Raw genomic sequence first — 18,881 nt, forward strand, 5'->3', positions numbered from 1 at the left:
ATATATATATGTGTGTGTGTGTGTGTGTGTGTGTGTACTTTGCCTTGAAAATGTTAAAAGGAAATAGTGCTGCTGGACATATGAAGACTGCCATTGTTGACCACTAAATAAAAATTCTAACTACTTGACTGTCATTTAGGCCCAATGTATACAAGGCTTTCTAAACCTCTGACCTGGCATAAGAATTCAGCATTTGAAGTCAGAACTGCTAATTTGCATACTGGCATATGATATGGGACACTGCACAAAAGGAACAGTAGCTATCACATAAGCAGGAAGGCCAGGCAACCAGTATTTTCAAGAGTAGTCAGCAACAGCAGCCAGGTGCTTCTCTCAGTACATTTCCTTTAAGGCCCCGTTCACACCAGGGCGGTTGCGGATCAGCTCGGTTTCTGCATGAATTTTAGAAGGGCGGTTTTGGGCTGAAACGCAATTAAAAATGCCCAAAACCGCGCTGATCAGCGAAGTTCCATTTAAATCTATATAGAAACCACGCTGATTAGCACAGAAAAAACAGGGTGAGGGAGCATTTCGGGCGGCAGACGGTTTGGATCGTGCTGACCCGCTTGGTTGCATGAAAGGTCCCCATATCAATGTATGGGATCGTTCATGTTGGCGGTTCAGCACGGCCAAATCCGTGCAGCCAGACCGCCCTTGTGTGAACGGGGCCTAAATGGTATTTCACTTCAAAATAATAGTAATAAACAGCTCTGCTCTATGTTTCATACTATATTTAAATGATGTAAATGAAATGAGAGTATGACAAACTATTGTGCACAGCTTGCAGCATCTGTAACCATATAGAAATCATGGTGATGAGAATTTAACTGTAGTTATTACAAATGGCAAATTAGTGACTTTCAAAACACTACTGAACACCATCTGTATTTTACTGATTTGAAGACTGTATGTGATTGGGCCAGTGTTAACATTGAAGTATATATTTTCACTTTTGCAGTCAAATATGAGAAACCCCCACTTTATGCTTATTATGCATTCCTAATCACAAAACATACCTACAAATAATGTTTAAAAAAATATTTCTTACCATTCTAGTTGTTTCTTTGCAGCAGTATTATAATTAGGACACTACAGGAAGGATTATATTGCTTAGAATAGATAGCAATGTACAAATACGGGACAAAGTGAGGCTGTTTTTTTTTTAAGTGCATTGGCATACAATGTAGCAGCCTGGAGATCTTTAACCCTTTGTTAGGACAGACAGTTCAGCACATCTAGTTTACGGCTTATAATTGAAATCTGCCAGTACAGTACACACAGGGTTAATTATGGTAAACATAACTCCCAAGCCCCTTTGCTAAAGCAGGTAAAACTTTTATCAGGCTATGTTTACACCATGTCCGGACCAGATCTGAAGCAGATCTGCAAACGCAGTGTTTATGCCACTCACTGCTGCATTATCTTTTTAGCTTAAAATGGGCTTTTGGGTGCAGTCCAGTGTGTTTTTGAGAAGTTTACATGCGTTCCGGACCAGAGAAAACGAGACAAGCAGTATTTTTTTCTGCCTGGGCCAGAAGGCACTGCATTGGTGTGAACAGAGCCCAGAAATAGCATAGGGATACATTGGAATGCTTTTTTGGTCCGGAAACAGACGTTCTGGTCTGAACAAGGATGTCCCCTGCACACCATAGAGCAACAAAGACCTCAAAGTAACGGTGGTGCTCGTAGCGATGTCCACGGATGGCGCCGTGCGTACAACAGTAGATAACAATGAAGATCACCAGGACTCGTGTGAGTCCTGGTGATCTTCATTGTTATCTACTGGTCTGGACATGATGTGAACAAGCCCTCAAACCTTCACAGGGGGGCAGGCTCCCGCACTGCAAGAATGAACTGCTTCTTTTGGTCTAGGGAAGAATATAACAAACTTATACTCATCCTGTGACAGCTCCAGCCTGTATCCTCCTCTGCTGCAGCGGAGGGGGGAGTGAGGCTCCAGGGACCGGTCTTAGAGCAAGCCGGCTCACAGCATCAGGAGTTCCCCGCAGTTCTTTAACAGTACAAAGGGGACGCAAAGTAAGATTTTTCTCAGCAACTAAATTAAGCATCAACTTTTAAATATTTTTTTTTAAATTATGCTATGTGAAGGGAACGTGTAACCAAAATAAAATAGGTGTTATCCCAATTTGGCTGCAAAAGTGTAACTACACTTGCACATGGTACAAATGAGGGAACAATTAACATACCAGTCAGTTACTACTTATCACAGACTAGTGGGGGGGACTGTATAATGTCTAATACCGTTATCACTGTAATTGTATGTTTTTGCAAGTTTTATCACACTGAACTGATTTTAAACTTGTTCAATGTCTGGTACTGAGATAATAAAACGCAGTCAAAGAATATTTTCCCCACGTACAATTTTTGGCACTGTATATGATGCTGGCCAGTTACATAACCGAAGTTTAGTAAAACTTGAACTTCATGTAAAATATAAATTATATTTGTTTCATAGAAATCTATTGATCTTGGTTTTGTTAGAAAACCCCTGAGGCAAGTGTTTACAGCAGCGATGATTTACAGGGCAGACTTTTATGACCGTAAGGGAGCTATACTTTCTGTTGGCCATATATCTTCCTACCCCCTGTGGGGTCATTGTTTTCTTTGTTTACATATATGAATTAACCCAGTGGAAACTGAGTAAAGCCCAAGAACATAAATGCAAGATAGCCCTACACATTTTCAGCAATGCTATTCTCACTGTCCATGAGCTTACTCATAGATGAAGTCTTCAGAGATTTCTACAAACCACAGGCTATGACATGGCTCTGGCCTGTAAAGCACTTTTCAGCTAACAAACCAATAAACTAGATCTGGGGAGTGCAATGAGCAGTATGCCCCAGGACGCAGACTGTCTGCACCCAGGGCTATACCGTCTGCATACATGCTCGAGTTTATGCAAGTATTAGGCTGGGCACACACCTTACAACCATCGCAAGACTTTTGTCTTGCGATGGTTGTAAGTTAATTAAAAAAACATACAATCTGCCTATCTTGGACAGGCAGATCGTACTTGCGATGATCGCAAGCCCGCCCCGCTGAGAGGTGGGCTTCCGATGACCGCAATGCCGAACGGGCAGTGCGCTTGAGCACACTGGCCCGTCTGGCTTTTATCTTACGAACATGCTGCACACCCGCCGGAAATCGTACGATTCTCGACGGGTTTTCGGACATGTTCGTGAGATAAAAGTCGTGCGACCTTACAGTAGTAGAGGCCGCACGGCTTCCACACACCTTACGATAATCGTATGATCGTGGGATTTCCCGCGATTATTGTACGATTATCGCAAGGTGTGTGAGCACCTTTAGTGCCAACCTGCATTACTATGAGCAGCAGTACATGGCAGCTGTGTAGCCCAGGTGTGGAAATACACCTGTAATTTATGTTACATGACCTCATGTGCCTGTGCATATGAGGCCCGATAAAAGTCTTGATTGACAAGAACAAAAATGCACATAGTACAGAGAAAGTTAATAGAACAGAGAAAAATAGTAAAAATATGGATAGGAGTTAGAGAAAGAGTTCTCACCAGAGAGGACGATAAAGTGTTCAACCTTCTAGGTTACTAATACAAAAACTAGCCATGGCCCTTGGAGCGGTGGCTACTTTAAAACATACACAGGAACCATGGGAAACAAAAGTAGGCACCCTCCAGAAGGAAGGACAGTGTCAGCACAAATTCAGAGATGATTTGAGGATCTACAGCTGAGTGATATACAAAAAAGCTATTTTCTTTAAATAGATAGGGTACTTCAATGCATTTAAAGAAAACTGGTCAGTGCCATGGACTAAAAATATGTAACCATGCACTAAGCAGCAACTGCGCATGTGCACAAGACATGATTTAGGTATCATGCATTTTTATGTAATGCACACAACCTCCCGCATACTGCCAATCTTTTGATGTACGCACTTTTTTCATACTGTTCAAAAAACATAGGTGACACACGTTCATCTTCCTAGTCCATCAATGCACTGCTACCTATCCAGCTCCAAAATCAGCATCATTGCCTATGTTCAGTGAACATGAAGCTGATCTAGAAAAGTGTGTATCACAAGAAAGGATGTGTGATTTTGGCCAGCCAATGTCAGGTACAATAGTAATTATATATGTAGCATTTAGCTGTTTGGCAGGAGACTTTATATACACTTGTAGGAATAAAATAAAATAAAATAAAAATACTATCCAACACTTTCATTGAAAAGCAAGAACCATGTAGGGAAAAATGGAAATATTTGGCATGGGAGGCCATCACAACTAACTGGCCCTTTCATGGTAGGGACTGTTTCCCGTGGGCTAAAGAAAGTGCACAAACAAACTGTGCCACAGACATTGATGATAGGTGAAAGCCAATGATGAAAGCCATTGAAAAACAGGTGAGTGTAAGGTGTAAATGGTAGCTATTCAGAGGACCAGAGAGCCTCATCTCCCCCGGCCCAAACCTCATCCCAAACATTTTGACACAAACAATATTTCCAAAAGAAAAATGCTGCAGTTCCCACAAAGAGGCTCAATTTGTTACAGAGGTTTCTGCAATTCAGTCATGGGATGTAAAGTGGGGGCATGGCAATGCTTTGACTTTTAGGTTTGCACAGTTAGTTCAGGAGGTTCTAGCACACTCTAAAATTCCAGCATGTTACATGTGAGAGAACTAGTTACCATATGGTGTCTGCTCTTCAAAACAAGTGCAGGTTTATACCATTTTATTACTAAAAGCAATCCGGAAGGTACATCTTTAATGATTGTTGCACGATTTATTGAATATTCCGTAAACAGTCCACATGTGGCCCTGATCGTGGGTAATATTCAAAAGACTACAGCTTTTATGCTACCACTTTAAAATAAAGTAAGAAAAGCCCTGAGAACTCTTGTAAAAAATAAAGTCCAAAGATCCCTTATAATCAAAAACAGAGATTGGCAGACAGTTCTGAATATAAATACTATTCCCTGTGTTAAATGTGTGGCTTTCAGACACATTAACATAACAGGAATTTAGGAAACTGTGTATTACCATATTTAGCATTGGTCTACTCTGGGAGTTTTATAATATGTTCAAAGATAAAATTACAGTAAGGCACAATAATTTGCCAGAAAGTGCAGTTTTTGTAAGTGAATAATGGTTTTCTTGAAATGAAATAAAGATGAGAATGAAAGGAATGAATTTAAACAATGAGAACAGAATGTTGCAACCAGCAATATAATTATTGGAATACATTCTGCTCACATTATAGTATGAAATGGATCTAGCATGCATAACAACCATCTAAATATAAATGTATACACACCATAATAAAAAAAATAGTAAGGAATTTTTTTCTTCTATCTTATTCTTAAAACTTTGTTTCAAATAGTTAATGGGTCAAACCAGCAAAAAGTTATATTTCAGTTTATAGTGGATACTGGAGACTACTGTACTCAGGTTATATCTCCGGGGTGCAATTGGTGAGATCCCTCTACTGTGCTACTAGTTTTGCAAATGTGCTGTGGCTGCTAGGAACAGGTCCCACAATACTTATTTTAGATTAAGGAGAATGTGGCAGGAGATGTTAAAACATGCAAAAAAGGGCAGGGACATGCAAAAAAAAAGTGTAATGGAGATACAAAGAACACACCTGTAATTCAGGGTAATACTGAATTCAGTAATATAACTAAAAATATGTAAAAGATTCATTTCTGAACTGGTAAACTAAAAAAAATTTAATTAGATTAAAAAAAATGTGTTGCACTGGTAGAAAAAAAAACTTATGATGTAAACTCTTCATGTAGCTTTCACTGGTCACTACTCTAATCGAACTGCAGAAGTACAGCAGAACCACCTTTGAAGCGACCTGTCTGGCATGTCCGGCACTGTCCATGGTGCTGATTGTAGCCAGCCGTCTGACTCAAAATACATTTTTAAAATATATAAAAATAATTTCATAAAACGTCTGTAAATTATCATAAATTATATTCATGAGTTAGACACTTGGGGACGGTACACATTTTCTACATTTGTATTATGCTAGAATTGATCTTAGCTGCCTTACATATTGGGTTACTGCTAATAAGAATACATTTCCCTCTATGTCAACTATCCAGGCTACCACAGGACTACACTGTGCAAAATCATTTCTGTATTCTCACAATATATAGCTCTGCAGAACCCCAGCTAATTACAGACCATCACCTCTCTGCCCCCCCCCCTTTCTCATGAATATACATAGATACCTTTTTTTCAAAATCTTCAGGCCAGTCCAATGGCATCACAAGTGATGAGTGATGTAAATACATTGGAGTGGCATTCAGTGCAGTAATAGTCTGAATCTGGGCTGCATGACAATGCTGTCCTGAAGGGGCCTGTCACTCATAGCGTGGGCTCAGATTAAGTGGTATAAATGATGCTGGCCATTATTTAACCCGGAAGCCTGGTGGTGGAAAGGAATTACTGCAAAGGACAGTTCCAGATTGATGGTGGGTATTGCAGGTACAGTTGCTTTTTTTATTTAGACCCTTAGTGGCCTGTTCATTATTTCTGCCAATGTTCTACTTTAAGGAGAAATGGTGGTTTAATTTAAAAACCAAATACTATTTTTTTAAAATTGTACAAATGATGTAAATATTACCAATAGCATGTCTACTACTCTTACAATGAGTAAAGCTAACCTCTCCGCAAACCACTGAAATTAAATTATGGGAGAATAGCTTTTGTTTTCAGGTTCAAATCTTCTCAATTGTGGCATGCTATAAGTGAGAAAGCACAAACTAGTTCTAAACTTGTAATCTTCTAAAGGCAGCTGAGTAGGTGTCACCATGGGATTATGTCTGCTTACCTGCCATTCTAGTGACAACTGTTACATTTTGGATTTCCCCTCATGTTCTGTTTTGGTGACAATGGTCACCAGGACAAATACAAAATCTTTCTAGTGGTGACAAAGGGAGCAATAAAAGCCTGACAGAGGCTCAGACAGAACCCTTTGTGACGTCAAAACATCATGTACAGAACTAGTATTGTCTACAGCAGGGCTGAAAATGTCCACTCGCGTGTGGGCGAGTGGAAATGAAACCATTGAGTCTGGCACTGTCACGGACAGAGGGAGCTGATGTGCTTGTCCAGCCACAGAACGGACGAGCAGCACCTCCTCAGAGCGCAGGATCTGACTAGGGGAAGCGTCCTGGCTGCTTGGAGACTCTTCGCACATGCTCAGTGCAAGCTCTATCCCTGGACAACCAGGTCGTGGCTCTGAAACCTGAGCTTTCTGCTGTGACAGTAAGTAAACAATGCAGATGTTAGAGCAGTGATTAACCCCTCTGTGCCACAGGATCTATACAGTTTTGAATGTGTATGGTTACACATGAATTTATTGATGTAATATGAGCAAGTGTGTATGTGTAATGCCCTGTGTGTTATGCTGTGTGCATGTGTAATGCCCTGTTTGTTGTGCAGTGTGCGCGATGTGCCCTGTGTGTGTTTGTTTGTGTTATGCCCAGTGTGTTGTGTTGTGCTGTGCTGTGTGTGTTGCCCTGCCTGGCCCCACTCCACCCCACACTGCCTGCCTGACCCCACTCCATCCTATCCTTCTTGTTCACAGATGTACCCAGTGTACCTGGGAACAAACTAATCATTCTCTTGCTGGACCAATACCGGGCATAGCACAAACCTGCTATGCCCGGTATAGGTCCAGCAAGAGAATGATTAGTTTGTTCCCAGGTACACTGCATATATCTGTGCACAAGGATGGAGTGGGGTCAGGCAGGGCAAATCGTGTAACTTTTAAGGCCTGGCTAGTAGCTCAAGACTGGAAATTTTGAGCCCTGGTCTATAGAAAGCTCAAACAGTTTTTGTAGAATGTAGGTTGTAGATCAAACCGAATCCATAAATATTTACCATACCATAACCATAACATACCATAAACAAGTAGCTAAAATAAATGGAATTTATGATATGTAAGGATAATAAAAAATGCAACCATCATATGAAATGGTAACAAGTACATTTAGTGAATAAGACATAATTCACCAGATGTAATTAGGGCAAAGGAGTGTAGAGATGTGAATTATGGTTTTTACTATACCATTCTGTAACAGGTCAAAAAAATCAATTTTTCTCAGCTTTCAACAAAAGACAAAAAAAGTGAAAAAAAACTCTTCATGAATTAAAAGGCTTACATTTCAACCTAATTTTACAGGAGCAAGAAATTCTCTCACAGTACAATACATAGACAGTAATGGAAAAATTTAAATCTGTGCTATTACATGCTTCATTTCATTGGGTACACTGCTGCTGGGCTATCCATGACAGGCTCAGAATTAAGTAATACAATCAAATACAATTTGTTCTGTTCCAGTTTACTGAACTATTCACACCTTCCCTTTACAATATATTGGACAGAACTGCTTACATACAAAAATGTAAAAGGTCACTTACACAACCTCTGTATTGACAGTACAATCAAAAATGTGCTTCAGCAAAACGTATCTTCAGTCTAAAAACAAATTCCTCAGGACTGCAACCTGTTCCTAAAATTGAAATACAAACTATGGCCTCAGATCATACTTGAAGTGTAAATCATACCTAAGAGATACCTCATACTACATTAAAAGTACAGACCTAGGATACAACCAAGACTCACCAAGGGCAGATTCCCTGTGAGGGTACAAAACATTTAGATTTATGCATTATGGTGCATTTCCCCTTTTGGAATGCTTGCCACATACTCTTTCAGCAAAACACACAAGACAATTGCAACTATAAAAAGAACTGGATGTGTAATTTTTAAGGGATATTTGACCAATAGGCAGAACCATAAAGGACACTCCTTTCTTTTACCTATGATTCCCAAAATAGTCAAAATATACCATCCAACAAACCTACATCTACATCTAAACTACTTAATTCATCTTAATAGGAATCTACTGATACGCTTTTAGCATGAAGGGCCATCAAATGCAAAAAAAAAAAAACAATGCACACGTACAAGAACCCTAAAGGTGAAGAGAAATCTCCCAAAAAAGGACCCAGACAGCAATAAACACCTCTGCTGGATTTTTATTGTCTGGATCCCTATTGGAGACAATTCCCTTTATGTTCTATCCAGGTGCCCGCTGCCACTAGAGAGGAAGTGATAGGTAATCTTCTACAGTGGGGACAGTGCAAGAAAAAATTAACAGGAGGTTCCTAACTTTCACTAGTCTGTTGAAAAGAAAGGGAAAGGTTTTCCCTGCAGATCTTATTGTACCCAGAAGTTTTATTATAGTCTTACCTCTTATATTTGTTTGGCGCATTCCTTACAGATTCCTAGATAAGATAAAAAGAAATGAATTGTGAGGCATAAATATGAAAAACACACAGTTTACATTTATGAAAATAGGACAGGATTATGTATAACAGCACTCCATTAGGAGTTGGGATTACATTTTTGTGGGTTTAAAGAAGAGCTGAAGAGTCATTTTCTACAGCCAAAACCCTAAAGTATGTTGGTGACAGCACATACAGAAGAAAATGTGAAACCGTTCACCCCATAACCATAATGAAATAAGCACTAAATATATTTCATGTTGGAGTGCCTTGCTGAATCATATCAATTTCACCACTATAATTTAATGCAACACACTAAACATAGCGACATTCAAAAGAAGTGTTTTCTCTGTCGGCACTTTCTAAAATGTGTGGGATAATACAGGTGTTAATATGCAATATGCACTGTACAAATACAATAAAGTGCACCTCATAGACAACTGTACAACTAACATTTCATTATATACAGAATAAGTGAAACAAATGACAGCTAACCAATGATATGGTGTTCACATGACCTCTCATAACCACAACAAACTATCGTCTGACTTTAAAGTTCTAATTCCCTAAATAAGGATAGATAATAGACGATACAAATGCTAAATCTGGCACCACCACATTAATGACTTATTCTGCTGCTTAAATGTTAGTGTTCAACATTATTCACCTCCATTTATTCCTCACTATTGTTATATATACCTAGCGATCCAAAGAGGTAGTTTCAGTATAAATAACCTACTACCTCCTTGAGTGACATTACTGCTACAGTGTCAGTTTTTAAGATTATATATGCTGGGTATGTGCTGTACTATATATTAATGTGTCAGGCCCTCCTTTGCAACATATAAACAATGTAAAGATATCTTTAAGTAGTATGATAATTCAGTGGCCGATAACCCATAAAGTGGCAGAGGCACCCAGTACATCAATGAGAAATCATATGATAGGGACATAAAATCTTGATAGAAATTGTATATATTTAGTAAACCCAATGTCAATCAAGATTTTAGGTGTCCCTATCATATGATTTCTCACTGACAATCTGGACGCCTCTGCCACTTTATGGGTTTTTCTATTACTTCCCTCCTCATTCCATTGATCAGTCTGAAATTCTATAAACACTTGATCTGGGCCCCCCTGAGCATCTAGTATGACCTATTTCCACCTGCATTGAGACAGAAGTATTCTCCACAAGTGAAATACTCCAAGGTTGTGCACACCACTTGAGAGGTCATGCACAGTCTCAACAGATCTCAGTCTTTCATTAAATATAAATCTTTTTTTTTTTGCAAAATAAGTCTTCTCTTACTTGAATATTACACAATCAGGGCTCTTCTGCCTGTTCTCCCTCTTTTTTTTTGCCATCATTTTGGCATCCGGGAAGCATTCCAGTTTTTAGATGATCATAGATTGTGAAATGCTTTCAACCACACAATGCATTATAAGCAAAAAAGAGTCTGCGTTGGAAATTACCTTTTCCTTGTCATTTTTCTAAGTAGCTATGAAATAGGAAGTACATATTTCACCCCAAATTACCATTACTATCTGCAAGGTCTGTTACAGTCATTCTGCTGGAATCTACTTGTACTGTATACATTTTAAACTATTCCCTTAGAAGTGTCATTTTGAAGCATGCATTGTTTACACTGTAATGCCACATGAACTCACGGTCATGTTAACAGAAACACATCCTGCCCAGGCTATGTTGACATAACGGCTAATATGTTGATTACCGAAGGCTCCAGGACTTGAATGTATATCTATACTTTCAACTTGATGACATTTTCCCTAACACATGTTTCAATAATTTACACAGGAAAAAGGGGCTAATGCAGACAGTTTGTGACACAGTTTAGTTTGTCTGCATTTTTGGCAGAAAGCTAAGAGCACAAGACTTTGGGGAGGAAGGCGGCATGTAAGTCTTCGGTTTACTAACCAGAGAGCATGTACAACATCAGATCTTTGCATTCCTGGCATGCCATTCTTTCACAATTAAAAAACACATCACGGAATCTAAATCACACTGACTAGGCAATACTTTCGACATTTACATAACCTTTAAATATTCTGGTCAACTCTGGAAATTACAGAAATATGATGCCTAAAGGGAAACTAACTCTCATAAACCTATTGCAGACTTCAGGAAATCAAAGAATTTTAGATACGGCTGTGACTGAGAGGCTAGATAAGTGTCTGTTCCTACTAGAAATATTATAGTAATGAATTCAACAATACACATTGAGACTAGTATAAAGTCCTTACACATGTGACCATGCAAGAACCTACAATCATTACAGGGAACTATTACCACTTGTGCCCATGTAGCCTAAACAATCATTACTCATGGAATCCATCCATGCTAAGCATACCAGCAAATCTAGTCTTCAGATGTATTTATAGTCAGACTGTTTCTTTTTAGTTCTGGATACAGTAGGGAAGAACTAAAACCTATGTCTATTAACAGAAAAAATTAAAGGTTGAATCTTCCCAGCAGGATCTCAGGCAAAAAAAAAAAAAAAATTACAGGTTTGTATTTATCACTACTCTTTAAATAAGTACTGGTAATAAGTGTTAAATCTATGGTAAGTGTGTGCATTTTTTTTAAGAAAACAGCCTACATTCAAGCTTTTACAAGTGTGCAAGTTATTAGTTTATGAGTTTTTTACATTGTGATGTACTCTCTGAAAATATAAGAGCCCTTTCAGATAGGTGGTTCATTGTCTGTTTATATCCCACTCTTCATAGATCAACAAGAACAAGATGGACGAAAAACTGGAAGGACGTGGATGTCACAACGATGACATCCGTTCCGAACTGCTCCAATCAGCAGGGATCTGTGCATGGATCCCCTGCTGACCGGAACCGAAGGTGCCCGCGTGAAAGGGGCCTTAAAGCCCCATAATATACATGATTACATTCTTTCTAGGTACTTAAATTGGTGACTGGCTAAGCAGGGCCTTAGCACAATGTGTGGGCACAACAAAATTTACTAAAATGTTAAGCAACTGCAAGCAAAAACCGCATATGTGTTTTATTCAGCAGTAAAAGGTCTATTATTCATTAGTGATAAACTTCCCTGTCATTTCATAACACGGATAAAAATAAGCACTGGAACCTGAACAGATATTTGCAATTTAGGCTTCCAACTGAGAAGAAATTGGATATGGGCAATTGTCTTAATATCAAAGCCAGACACTCTGCTTTGGACTCCAATGAAAACAGAGTGTGACCTTCAGAATTTCTTTCTTGTTTTTGTACAAATGAAGCTATTTGTTGAAGGAATACATTGCACTTTAACAGGGTTTCATCTGTGATTCAACACAGCATGTCTCACAAAAATGAGTAGAAACCTGTACCTATTGCAGTTTGAATAAGGTACTGGACACTATATGCAGCCTGTTAATAGCAATGATCAGTTAAAGTACAACATTATTTGAAATACAATAATCCAAAGCATTGTTCTGGAGTAAATGAAAGGTAAATGCTTACTTTTATCTGACCAAAGTCTTTAACGATACAATAATGTATATACAGTGTATGCGTACGCATCAGTGCAATTACTATAAGGAACGCAGCATTATGTAGTTCACCTAATTAATCAATTTAGTGAGATCAGTGATAGTAAACTTATATGCAATGATGCACATCTAAGGTCTCGTTCACACCTAGGCGTATTGCATATGCGCGTCTGTCGCGCGACCACCGTGCGTTTTTTTACTGCGATTCGCGGTAAAAAAGTTGCGCAATCGTCGCGCGTTTCCGAAGGCTACTTGGCTGTATCCCAATGGAAACGCGCAACAAAACGGCCCAAAGTAGTACCTGTACCTTTTCAGGCGTGGGCCGTTTTGTAGCGCGTTAGGGACGGGCGGAAATACGCCAAGGTGGGAATGAGACCATTGAATACAATGGGATTTATATTTTTGAGCGTTTTGTAGAGCGTTCGTCGAGCGTAGAATGCGCTACAAAACGTTCAGGTGTGAACGAGGGCTTACTGCTTCTGCACCTACTTATATGCATTCTCAACCAAATTCATGTATATAAGTCAGGTGATCAAAATATACTTCAGCGCTTTTTCTGCAAGTCATTTTTTTTTTTCTTGCTCACATGTTAAAATTCACATTTTAGGCTTGAAAATTACTTAAAGCCCCCAAATACGGTGTATCTTCTGAAAGTAGAGACCCTGTGGCATTTTCAATTCTTATGTCACACAATAATTGTCCTACTGTTTGTCAAATCTATATTTTCTTTAAAAAATACCCTCAAATTATTTTAGTGCACACATACACAAAATAACACCCATTCTTTGGCATAAAAAAATGAGGTTGCGTTGAGTAAATAAATACTAAACATGTCAAAAAAAACATGCTACACAAAATTGTCCAAAATAACATGCTGGTAGGTTCATTGGCTCCTCTCTAAGTTGGCCCTCTGTGTATGTATGTGAGATGGGGACCTTAGATTGTAAGCTCCTTGAGGGTAGGGACTGATGTGAATGTGCAACTATGTAAAGTGCTGCGTAAATTGTCGGCGCTATATAAATACCTGTAATAAATAAATACATTAAGGCCTTTACAGCTAATCAGTTTAACGTTAAACAGTAAATGATGGCCCCAGAATTTTTGTTTTTGCTCTGGTGTGCATAGCGATACCTAATTCGAGAAAGGAAGGGCTGGAGGAAAAAACGGGGGAAAAAAACAGGTTTGTTTCAGTTTTTTTCCAAAGCCATTTTTGTTTTTTTCCGGAAAAATTTAAATAAAAAAAAAGGAGTGTGAAATATGTTCCTTTACAATGATAAATACTATATCTTGGACATGGTATTCAAACTATATAACATTAAGACCTTAATGAAAGATTTCTGAGACTTTATTTAAAGTCTTAAATTATTGCACATTCTCTCAGCTAACGACAAGCAAATCCTGGAATACAATTCAAGTAACACTGTACTTCTCAATGCTGTTCCGAAACTCAAAAATAAATATGCATTTCTACCACTAGGGGCACTGCAGAGGAAAAGCTCCAGTTTAGTTATTTAAATCAAATGATCATGACCAAATCCTGAATATAAGGTACCACACCCCTAATATAGCAAATCAACACAGAAAGGAAAAGAATGGGCCTTCTAGGGTACCAAGTGACAAAAACCAAGCAATTACAAAATGATAAAACAAGGTTTCTTTATTATACAAAGGTTAGAAAATGTCTAAAAGACATAATTGATATGTACACATTTCAAAGAAGGAAAGAGCAAACTGATCTCCACATGGACTATTCCAGAATTATAATCTGAGGCTAAATGACCATAACACACAAATTTGATGTAACATACGTATGTTACAAGTATGCTACATCAAATGTGTGTGCTATGGTCATTTAGCCTCAGATTATAATTCTGGAATAGTCCATGTGGAGATCAGTTTGCTCTTTCCTTCTTTGAAATGTGTACATATCAATTATGTTTTTTTTTTTTTTTAATTATAACCACTTCCCGGCCGGCCGTTGTAAAAAAACGTCCGGCAGCTCTCTAGATCTGGGCGGGCGTCTTTAGACGTCCACTCAGCCACGCGATGCCCGTTAACATACAAACGATCCGCCGCTATAGAGCCGGCAGATCGCTTGTATGAGGTCCCGGTGCCCCGCCCCCCCACTGTCACGCTGGTCCCAGGCTCCGCTGTGCCCGGTGCGAGCCCGGGACCAGCATAGTGCCTCTCGGACAGGGGATCAGAGGGAGATCAGTACACAATCTCCTTCCAGTCCCCTCTCCGCTTTTAGAATGCGGAAGTGATGTATATAACATCACTTCCGCATTCTTGTGTCACTCTCCAGCTTCAGATGCTGGAGAGAAGCTGATGAAGCAGATCTCTGCTTCATCAGCTTCTTCAGATGGGTCCCTGGTGACATTAGGGGTCTTGGAGATCCCTGATGTCTCCATAAAGGGGACCTGTCACATCTTTTGCGATATCTTATCACATAGAGGGGTTTCTTAGCCCCCTATGTGATAGCAATAAAGTTAAGTGGAAAAAAAAGGAAACATTTTTTTAGGTTTCCCCCCAAAAATGTTGAAGTTACACATAAAAAAGAATTTAAGATTTTTTTTTTTCAAGTCCCCCCCCCCATACATACACGCATGCAAACATGCGTCGGGTGCGCATACGTGCGAAAATGACGATTGCGCCCATTACGCCCCACATGTTACATATCGTCGCAAACGTCGGAATGAGAGCAATAATTATAGGGCCATCAATCACTGATAACACTAAACTGATGTTCAATTTTGGGGATGGTAGTTTTTTGCGATTTCACAGGTGCACGCAATTTTAAAGCTTGACATGTTTGGTGTCTATTTACCCGACATGACCCCGTCTTTTATATTTTACCAAAAATATGGATAATAATCATTGTTTCCTAACATAATGGGGGGAAACTTTTTTTTTTTCCAAAATTTTCAATAATGTTTCCTTAATATAGCAAAAAATAAAAAAAACACTAAAAACCACAGTGGTGATTAAATACCACCATAGGAAAGCTCTATCTGTCCCCAAAAATGGTATACAATTCATTTCAGTACAGCGTTGCATGGCGGAATAAATGTCAAAGTACTGCAGCGCTGAATACTGAAAAATAGCCTGGGCAGGAAGGGGGTCTAAACACCTGGTCTTCAGGTAGTTAACCTTTGTATAATAAAGAAACCTTGTTTAATCGTGTTGTAATTGATTGTTTTTTGTCATTTGGTACCCTAAAAGCCCCATTCTTTTCCTTTCTGTGCTGACTCGTTTAGTTAGCTTGTGGGCTCTATCTTATACTTCCCACAGTTGGGTGATTGTTGGTATGATAGTTTCTGTCCTCACAGGCCTTAACTTACAGGAAAGAGGGTACAATTTGTCTGACAAATTGCACACCGATACCGGTTTTTCGGTATCGAGTACCGATATTTTTTTTTTTTGGTACTCGGCGATACCGAATACCGATACTGGAAGTCCCATTAAGCAAGCCAGACAGTGTAAGGACTTGTCACCTGGCTTCCCGATTAGCACGCATGGAGCCAGCTTTCTGGCCAATCAGGAAGCCGGCACCGGGTATTCACTCATTGCCCAGCTTCCTAATTGGTCGGGAAACTGGCCAATCAGAAAGCCGGGCAACGAGTCATTACACAGCGTCCAGCTTCCTGATTGGCTGGGATGTTGGCTCCATGCTCCCTCATCACCAGGTCGAGAAGCTGGCCAATCAGGAAGCTAGGCAGCGAGTCATTACACGCTGCCCGACTTCCTGATTGGCCGGGAGGCAGGCTCCATGCTGCCTCCTCACTAAGTGAGGAGGCAGCATGGAGCCAACTTCCCAGGCCAATCAGGAAGCTGGGCAGTGTGTAATGAGTCACTGCCCGGCTTCCTGATACCGGAAGCTCAGGTATCGGTCTAGGCATTGGAGCATTTGGGTGAGCATGAGTACTAGTATCGGAGCATCCCTACTCTAAACCTAGTTTTTCTTTTTTTAACGTAACTTTATTGCTATCAGTAGGCTGATACATCCACTATTTGTTAGAAAAATGCAGATGATATCATAATGCGGATGACAGTGTGCATAATCGGCTTCTTTCTGGGCCAGAGTTTAACAGCTCTGAACTTGGAAGTGCTCAGAGTTGAATGCTTCTGGGTACATACAAACCAGGACACCTCTCCATTCTCACACCCAGAATGGAAGTCCTGGGCACCCAGAAGATAAAAGGTAAGCCTGGGACACAATGGCGGTGGGGAAGGAGAAGTCCCCTTATGGTACATTTAGAAGGTATCACTTCTACAAAACAGTGTGCACCTGGGACTAAAAAGGTAAACAAACTCTACAGCAACCAGGAGTCTGTCTATATGCTGAAGCTACCGCCAACATAATAGTTACTTCAGCAAAACCAAAGGGTTAAAAAGAAGTTGTCAATGCATAGTCACCAGAGTAAATACAGTCACTTTCATGTAAAATGCATGCTAGGAAATGTATTGCTGAAACATATAAGTGATTATGGTTTGTTTTTTTTATTCTGTGCTATGTCCAAAATAAAGATTTGTACTAAACACTTGGCAAGTGCTGGACTTTTATAGAAAACTAGGAAACATTCTTGTGTTCTATCGCTTGAAGACTTTATGGATACGGTTTTCCCACAGTAGCTTGTGTCTCCACAAACATCCCCCCCTCCAATAATGTCTCTTAGATAAGGCTTGACCATTGATTTGTTTATTCTACATTATGGAGATTCCACCATGGCAGAAGGACAACACCCTTAAAGCAATGTGGCCCCTAATGAAAACACATGTTCTCACCGTCTGCCATTCACTTGGGTCTATAGAAAAGGATTCGTTCTGCACTGTGTTTTGTTGGGTAACTGTATCTTCCTTTTTGTGTTCTTTCTGTCCAGCTTCATCATCATCGTAGTCATCAGGACTCTGTAAATAAAATAAAAAAATAATCTTAAAGAGTGTAAAAGAGCCTTTTTAGAAAAAAGTTTTGATTTTTGTTAACTACAAATATTGTAAGGGCAAAGTAACTTGCAACAACAATTGATGTTAAATGCACATATTTTGGGGGGGGGAAAAACAATAGGGATATTAGAATACCTATCAATTGCAGTCAGAGGCTCAGCACCCTCCTCTATTACCTCCTGTGCTTAACTTCAGTTCTATAATTATAATGGACAGCCTTCAGGCAGACATGGAAGATATGACAAAATGGATTAAGTTCTCTGACATAGGAGCTGACCAAGATCTGCATAGGAAGGATATCCCAGGTTTACCATTGCAACGGGGTACACATGCAAACACATCTAGGTGTCTGCTGTCCATTTAACCCAGAGGGTAAATTTAAGTAATCACAGGATACATTTAAAGAGCTAGTATTGCAAACATTTTATCCTAACCACTTCAGGCCGAGTGCACAATAGCATGACTGGAAGCCTAAAAGGTAAGCGACATAGCTCCAGGATTGGAGAATGGACCATGGGTGTCCTGCCACAACCCCCTCCGAGAACTACACGAAAATACCAAAATCCAGCGTGGCATAAAAATGGTGTTGTGGCTAAGAAATGCTAACACTGCTCGGTAGTTGGTTCTAAACTGGTTGACATAGATGAAAATTTGCAACACTAATAACGTATTCCTAAAGTAGTTATTGAGGGGAATTTATCGAAACTGGAGCAGACAGAGACTGGAGCAACTGTGCATGGCAACCAATCAGCTTCTCTTTTTCATTTTCAAATTAACTGAACAAACTGAAAAGAGAAGCTGCACAGCTGCACAGCTGCACAGCTGCACCAGTATTTATCTGCTCCAGTTTTGATAAATTACCGTCCATTTGTTTATTTTGGCTAAAACCACAAAGCACAGCGAGTTCTAGAGATTTGTATTAGCAAGATACACAAGTTGACTTGAACGAAATGTATGTTTCAATTCATGTTGGATCACTTTTGATACAAATAGTAAGACATTGTTACAAGCACTGGGTACTGCTGGATTTGTTTTAGGGGAGAAGGGGTAATGTACAGGTCACTGTTTCATTTAACTTTTTTTTATGGATTTGGCCTCCACATGTGTGGCATAATATATATA

The 18,881-nt window shown here is 39.5% G+C and overlaps 1 protein-coding gene across 3 annotated transcripts in view; it reads right to left on the reverse strand.

The window, feature by feature from the left end:
* Window positions 1-18,881, reverse strand: part of PAWR (pro-apoptotic WT1 regulator) — a 100,705-nt gene that overhangs the window by 11,057 nt on the left and 70,767 nt on the right. For all 3 annotated transcript variants that reach the window (XM_018571707.1, XM_018571705.1, XM_018571706.1), the window contains exons 3-4: window positions 17,601-17,723; window positions 9,263-9,297 (exon numbers count right to left, since the gene is read on the reverse strand). In XM_018571707.1, coding sequence (XP_018427209.1) covers window positions 9,263-9,297; window positions 17,601-17,723 — 158 coding nt within the window. The remainder of the gene's footprint in view (window positions 1-9,262; window positions 9,298-17,600; window positions 17,724-18,881) is intronic.

The sequence above is a fragment of the Nanorana parkeri genome, unplaced genomic scaffold (assembly GCF_000935625.1).
Source record: "Nanorana parkeri isolate BGI_ZX_2015 unplaced genomic scaffold, ASM93562v1 scaffold1813, whole genome shotgun sequence".
NCBI classification, from domain to species: Eukaryota; Metazoa; Chordata; class Amphibia; order Anura; family Dicroglossidae; genus Nanorana; species Nanorana parkeri.